The 7,919-nt window shown below is 34.6% G+C and overlaps 1 protein-coding gene across 1 annotated transcript in view; it reads left to right on the top strand.

Moving 5' to 3' along the window:
- The window catches only part of Itgav (integrin, alpha V), an 86,755-nt gene extending 79,979 nt beyond the window's left edge, over positions 1–6,776 (top strand). Inside the window, exons 27-30 of the mRNA XM_013028956.1 lie at positions 1,470–1,583; positions 1,688–1,795; positions 2,537–2,659; positions 3,132–6,776. Of these exons, the coding sequence (XP_012884410.1) occupies positions 1,470–1,583; positions 1,688–1,795; positions 2,537–2,659; positions 3,132–3,227 (441 nt within the window). The 3' untranslated portion in view covers positions 3,228–6,776. The remainder of the gene's footprint in view (positions 1–1,469; positions 1,584–1,687; positions 1,796–2,536; positions 2,660–3,131) is intronic.
- Positions 6,777–7,919: the final 1,143 nt, after the last annotated feature.

A 7,919-nucleotide genomic window follows, 5' to 3' on the forward strand; every position in this document is an offset into this window, starting at 1 on the left:
GCTATTGGTCTGTTGTATATGGCTTTTATTGTTTTAAGGAATGTTCCTTCTTTTCCTATTTTCTCTAGAGCTTTTAACATGAATGAATGTTGTATCTTATCAAACGCCTTTTCTGTGTCAATGGAGATAATCATGTGGTTCTTGACCTTGGATTTGTTGATGTGTTGGATTACATTTATTGATTTACGTATGTTAAACCATCCTTGGATCTCTGGATGAAGCCTACTTGGTCGTAGTGTATGATTTTTTTGTGTGTGTTTCTGGATTCTGTTAGCTAGAATTTTGTTAAGGATCTTTGCATCTGTGTTCATCAAGGAGATTGGTCTGTAGTTCTCTTTTTTTGTTGGGTTTTTGCCTTGTTTGGGGATGAGTGTGATATTGGCATTGTAGAATTAATTTGGGATAGCTCCCTCTTTTTCTATTTCTCTGAAGAGCTTGAGGAGTATGGATATTAGTTCTTCTTTAAAGGTCTTACAGAATCCCGTTGTGAATCTATCTGGTCCTGGGCTTTTCCCTGTTGGAAGACTTCTGATTATTTCCTGTATCTCGTTGTAAGATATTGCCATGCCTTGTTTATTGAACAAACAGCCACAAGCAATTTTCTGCCACCAGGCTTTGAAAATTGCCCTTCCTTTTGTTGGAATGGTTTAGACCCAAGGCTCTTATTGATTTTGTTCTCAGTCCTTACATGTTGAATTTGGACAGGGACAGCCCTGACCAATCCACGTGAAGTAAAACTTGCCTTGTGCTCCCTCCTGCCTTGTCTCCACCATCCCACTTTTGATCCTGAACTATCTTTTAGAATTCTGTTCTTTAAAAAAAATAGATAAAGGTTACATACAATTCATCATTTTAACCTTTTTGAAGTATATAAGGTAATGTTTTTTAGTATATTCGCAATACTGTACAACTATGACCACTATAATTACAAAGCATTATTATCACTTCCAAAAGAAATGCTATACCCATTAAACAATTATACTTACTCTCCTCAACCACCAGTCTCTGGTCACAGCTAACGTGCTTTCAGTTCAGATTGTCCATGTAGGTCTACCGATTTGCCTACTCTGGACATAATTCATGTGCATAGCATCATACAGTATAAAGCCTGTTGCATCTGACTTCTTTCAGTTAGTGTGTTTTCAATATTCATTCACAAAGGTGCATGGATATTCACCACTCTTTCAGACACATTTTGGGTTTAAGAACACTGAGTTCTAGCCATCAGAATTAATTTTTCACTATTAACAGATTTTATTCTCTCATAATAAATCATACAAAAACCAGTTCTTCTGTAAAGAAAACCTCAGGTTTAACAATGAGCCCATTTTAAGCGCTATTTGTACAAGACAGAAGAAACTAGTCTCTCTATGTCTTTTACATAAAACAAGTGAAATAAAATGCATGACGTTACAACGTTAAAGTTGAGAGAGTGATCCTTTCTTGTGAGTAAATAGTTGCTTTTGCAGGGTTGTGGAATTGCACAGTGTTTGCAGATCATCTGCCAGGTTGGGCGACTGGACCGGGGGAAGAGCGCAATCCTGTATGTCAAGTCTCTCCTGTGGACTGAGACCTTTATGAATGTAAGTGGATGGAGTTACCATTCAGCACATTTATCGATTGGTGTTTCGAAGCAATGCAAACAGCTTGCCATCTGGGATCCCATCTCATTGTTATTTCCATACAGAAGGAAAACCAGAACCATTCATATTCTCTGAAGTCATCTGCTTCATTCAGTGTCATAGAGTTTCCTTATAAGAATCTTCTGATTGAGGATATCTCTAACTCAACATTGGTAAGTGATTGATTTGAAGAAATGGAAAAAAAATGCAGTCAGTACAAATGGTTTTCTTTAGATGTTTTCTATTTGTTTTTTAGAGATGGAAGCTTAACTGTTCTGATGATGTGAAGTGGTGAGGGGAGGGGAGGGATTTTAGGAGAATAGAATAGAGAGGGTGAACTTGTTCAGGGCACACAGTAGACATAAACAGAATTTTCATGATCAGACTCCCTGGTGCTATTAATGTGTGCTAATAAAAAATAGTAAAAGAAAAAGCAATAAGGAATTGGTTGAGAGGATTACATCCTCTTTAACAGTATTACTCTTATTGTAGGATATTAAATCTGGATCTTTTAGCACCTTTTATTTTAGCATCCTATAGAGAAGAGGTTTGTTTTTTTTTAAACTATGTACCACATTATGTGTAAATACTATCTTAGGATATTTTCTCCCCACAAGTTATATAAAACAGAAATTAAGCAACAAGTAAAGGCATATTTGAAAACCTGTAAAGACTTGAAATGGGATCAGCCAACATAAAGTGAATTAGATTATTTAAAAGCCATATTAGACACAATTAGAAATTAACCTGTTGTTGCAAGTTTCTATTGGTTTATCTGTGCTAATGATACCAAAATTGCAACTAGTTAGTTATTCTAATAAAAAAGTAAAATGGAAATACCACTAAAATAGAATTTAGTAGATATTCAAGTACTTGCTGACTATTTTGAAGCTAAAACTCCCTTTCCCTAACAGGTCACCACTAATATTACCTGGGGCATCCAGCCAGCACCCATGCCTGTTCCTGTGTGGGTGATCATTTTAGCAGTTCTAGCAGGATTGTTGTTGCTGGCCATTTTGGTATTTGTAATGTACAGGGTAAGTAATATGCTTGGGGAGAGGGAGAAGGGAATGGACACACAGAAGAAAAGAGGGAAAAAGAGAGGGAACAAGAATGATCACAAAAAATGAGCCAGTCATCCTAACGACTCAGGAGGCTGAGATGTGAAAATCACGGTTTAAAGCCAACCCAGGCAGAAAAGTCCCTATGAGACTCTTACTTCAAATAAACCATCAGAAAAAAACTGTGGCTCAAAGTGGTAGTACGCTAGACTTGATCAAGAGACCTCAGGGGCAGTGATGAGGCCCTGAGTTCAAGCCCCACGACTGACCAAAAAAAAAGGGGGGGGAAAGTGAAGCATTTATAGTGGTATATGATGGATATTAGTTATTGTTAGAGGGAAGAGAAATCTCATACAAAGTACCAGTTGAATTTCATCGGTGTGATGATTATGTACTCATTCAGTCTATGCTCATGTTATAGTAATGTTGGTTTTTCTTCCACTGATAGATGGGCTTTTTTAAACGTGTCCGGCCACCCCAAGAAGAGCAAGAAAGGGAACAACTTCAACCACATGAAAATGGTGAAGGAAACTCAGAAACGTAACTGTGATTTTTAAATGATGCTATATCATGACTCATGGGAGTGACCAACTTGACTATGGATTTGAATTTCCTTCACGAGAAGTGACATCTCAAGACCACTTTGCTGATGGAACCCATTGGCCTCAGTCTGATTACACAACTGAAAGCAATATTTGTCAGTCTTCCTTTTATAAATAAGTTTAGACATACATAATCCCCATGCAGTGACTTGTGTTTTGAGATATTTAAATGATGGATTTTCAACTGATGGTTCTTATTCATGTACATAATACCTTAGTTAACTACTTTTCATAAAAGAGTCCCTCCTACATCTACCACTTCTAATTTAGTATTTTGGGTTTTGCTGTTCATTGTTGTTATTTTAAAGCAATTGTAGTTTTAAAGCAATCCACATTTAGATCTTAACTTCTACAGTTTTGCACAGGTACTTAACTTTCTTACATAGTACACTACAGATGACTTTACAAGCTATTTAAGACTTTGTAACTACATGAACATGGATTTTAATACCATTTATATGATAAGACTTTTTTTAATGCATGATAACATCAAAGTTTGTTTCTAGGGCTTATAGCTCTGTAGTAAAATCATACCTACTACGTTCAGGGTCCTGGGTTCAATCTCCAGCATGGGAAAAATTGTTACCTATAATAAAAACGGTACAATATTGAATATGAAATTCAGGTACATGTTATTAAATTTTTATTTATATTTAATCTATAATCTATTTTATTACACTGTAACTTGTATAGCTTAAGTTGTTCATCAAATTCTTTAAGCCAATCTATACTAAAAATTAATCCAGGATCAAAAATCCCTCTTTTGTATAATGGGTTAATTTCAGCTAATGATATTTAAAGCCATATGGAATTGGAAATTATTTTCAAAGTACATTTATTCTGTTGTTTTCATCTGGCTATTTACAATATGATACAAAGTATTTTAATTGAAGGCTTAGCTTTGTAGTTCTCAGATATATTTGCTTATTAATAGTTCATTCTTAGATTGGAACACAGATTTTAGTTGTTCTTAATTTATTATCCACCTATATACATGTTTTTCCTTATACTTCCAAAATGGAGAGTGGGTCAAGATCGTCTTTATAATGTTCAGGACCCTAGACCCATATTTTCATCCCATGAGAAATACTCCCATGAGTCAAAACTTACAAGGTAGCTCGCTGGTTTGCTTCTAGCAATAGCCTGGTGCTACTCACGAAGAGTACCTCAGTTTAAGCAAGGTAAAGTGCTAAACCAGTCCTTAGTGCCACAAAGTATATAAGCAGTTCTTGTTATTGAAAACTTCGTAAGCTTTCTTAGGTTTGTTAACATAAATTATGTTTCTGGGTTTTTAATTAAAAAACAGCATAGGCAGTGAGTTGTAGTTTTAAATACTTTGGTGGCAAATCTTCTGGGAGAGGATATGTGATTTATTTGCAGTTCTCCACGTCCTAAGGATGATTATCAAGTATACCTATTTTTAATGCAATTATGCCATGCTGTGCTCCAAGGGGTTGAGAGTTTTAATGGCTTGCTAATTGCTGTCCTCATTAGGCAATGATAAATATTTCCCTTAAATAATTGACTATTTTTCTATAATTGGAATTTATCTCACCATATCTTGTGGTATCATTCCGTGCATAAAATGACTGAGCTGATCAGGAAAAGATAGGCATAAACTGGAGTACATTTTAGGTGAGTTATGCAAGTTAGAATGTAGACAAGATCCTGTATTTAGCACTGGTGAACTTTAAATTTTATAGGGTCTTGAAGTTATTAGTGACTTAGAAGTGTTTAACCATATGCAATAAATATTTTTATTACCAATAATTTAAATTCTTTTAAGAAAAAAATTAACATTTGTCCTTGGGTTAAGTGTTTCCTACCACTAGTCACTAATTTTATCTGTAACAACTTTTATCTTACCTGTTTTCCCATGTAATGTCTATCATTCCTGAAAGAGAAATGTGTATATAGTCACTTTCACAGAAGAATTGGCATTGGTTAATTCTAGCCTGTCTCAAGAAATAGTCTTCTATTAGATAGATGTGATGCTGGAATTGAAAATTAACACGGTGTTTTAAATTGACTTTATGATGTTTTATTTTCAGCAATAGTATGGGTTTTCCTTCAAAAGTGAAAATGTGTATTGCAATAAAAAAATTAACTAATTTGATTTTGTTTTACTCTAGAGTAGCATATATTTGACAAAATAACAAAAAATAGTTCTATGAAATCCCTGTAAATCTCTAAATATTTTAAAATACTATTGTATTTGTAATTTGTTGAGAATTAATATTTTTCCTAAAGTATAAAATTCTCTCATAATCCAGTTCAGTTTTTAAAAATTTGAATGAGCTACAGTATATCAGATGCATTTTACAGAGGTGAAAAACATAGATACTGTTGGTTTCTTATATAGATATTTATTTCAGAGTTGAAAATTTGACAGATATTTATATCAGAGTCATAAATTCTGGTAGATTAATTTCTTAAATTCTGTTTAGATTCTGAAAGGTAAAATGGTTAAGTCAAGATATTATCATCCCAATTCTACTTGTACTTGAAACTAGTGATTCATAGTTAATCCTCTTAAATATAGTATTTACACTTGCATAAAGAAAAAGTTCAAGAACTAATAAATAAGACTTTTTTTGGTACTTTCAGAGAGCTGTGAAAGAGTTCTGATAGTGAATTATGATTCACAGATATATGTGAAGAGTCAAATATCACAGAATGTATAAGTTTCTATATTCAGTGTACTGTGGGCCTGATGGAGAAGGGATTGATCCTGGAACTCTGTTGTGTGGACATTGCTTCATTCAGTTTACCTAATGAACCCTTAGCTTGTCTATATAGTAATTTCAATAAGTTAAGAATGAAGAGAGAATTTGCAAATTGAGTATGGGATTCAAAAAGGTAAATGAAATAATACTCAGTGCTTGGGAAAGTGTTTCTTTTAACCTGGTGGTTGGCTTATTTGAACAATGAATCTCCAGCTGTGCAGTGTACAGTGTACACTTGGATTTACTGTAATTTCTTATATGGAATGAATTTCTTGAAAGAGGTACTGAATCTTTTGATTTCTGTTGTCATTGTTTTCAAGTGCAATATAACAATGTAACCAAACCTAGATAATATCAAAGTCATTATTAATTTTGTAAGTCTAATCTAAATAGTGATTTAGTTGTGCTCTTATTACTGGGAAAGAGTGATTCTCTTGTGGTTATGGCGGTAAAATTACTCACCTCAGAATGGTCCATTCTGTATTTTATTTCAGGATGGACATGAACTATTCCTTACAGGTTCTGAAAACTTTGAAAACTTGGAAGCTGTGTATATCAAATTAATTTACTGCCTAAGTAACATAGAAAATGATTGTCTTTGTTTAGCTTCTCTTGTGATTACCCACATTGGGTGAGACATAAAGTATTCTCAACTCTGTCATTTGCTAACTTGGTTTGAGTTAGTGAAAGCCGGTACAGTGTTCTGCCTAGTTTCCAACATGTAACTTTTGACTGTTCAATAAACTTGAGCTATGGTGCCATATTTTCCTGTGGACTTCTCCTTCTTTCAGAGACATGCCAGCAATCATGCATTACTATGACCTCAGTGTGGTGACACATTCTCTAATAATCCAAGCTCCTAAGAGCATTAGTCACTGGATGAAAGGAAACCAAAAAGCAAAGAGGACCTAATGTTAAAATACATCATTGGAAAAATGGGTACAGTGAAGAGCGGTTAATATGATTGAAGCACTTCATATTCATGTATCAAAAGATCATAATGAGATCTCAAAACAATTATTTATGCTAATAAAGATAAGAAAATGCATCCTTGGAAAGGTCAATATGTATTTGGTTGAAATGTAAGAATCCTTTCACCTCTGGGGTTTTTTGTTTATAATTTTTTTCTTTTATAGTTTTGTTGTATTTTTGTGTGCTCGCTGTTTGTTTAATCGTTTGAATCATATTATTGCTATGTAATGAAGGTGACTTCATCATCCTCCAGCTTCCTCCTTTTTAGTGCTAGGGTTATACACATGTATCGCTGTGTCCAACTGAGAATCCTTTCATTTCTAAATAAATTCTAAGTGTCATTACACTGAATTTAACTTATAGATTCTTTCAAAAATACACATTTAGGATGGGAATATAGCTTAGTGGTAGTGTGCCTGCCTAGCATGCATGAAGCCCTGGGTTTGATTCCTCAGTAACATATAAACAGAAAAAGCTGAAATTGGTGCTGTGGCTCAACTGGTAGAGTGCTAGCCTGAGCGAAAGAAGTTTAGGAACAGTGCCCAAGCTCTGACTTCAAGCCCAAGGATTGGCAAAAATATCAAAAAACAAAAACACACTTACTGTGTGTTCATCAGTGGTTTTCATAAAGATTGAACATCCTCTACCAGCAAGTTCAGAACCAAAATTTTCTGGGGATGAGGTCACTGTGAAGGTCAGGATGCTTATCCAGGAAGGGCTGCTGACACTCCAAAATCTGAAAAATTCCGAGATACGAAAATATTCCCGTCCCAAGTTTTTCAGAGAAAGGAAATGCTTTGTGTGGAAGTTCTGTATTGGCTGAGTGTGGCCCCTAATACCTTTATACAAGCTAATCAAGAGGTGGACCTCAGGAGTATTGATGTTGGATACTAGCCCTGGCAAAAGTTTAGAAGAACCATTACAGTTAGTGAAGTA

Source organism: Dipodomys ordii, unplaced genomic scaffold, assembly GCF_000151885.1.
Source record: "Dipodomys ordii isolate 6190 unplaced genomic scaffold, Dord_2.0 Scaffold5, whole genome shotgun sequence".
In the NCBI taxonomy this organism is placed as follows: domain Eukaryota; kingdom Metazoa; phylum Chordata; class Mammalia; order Rodentia; family Heteromyidae; genus Dipodomys; species Dipodomys ordii.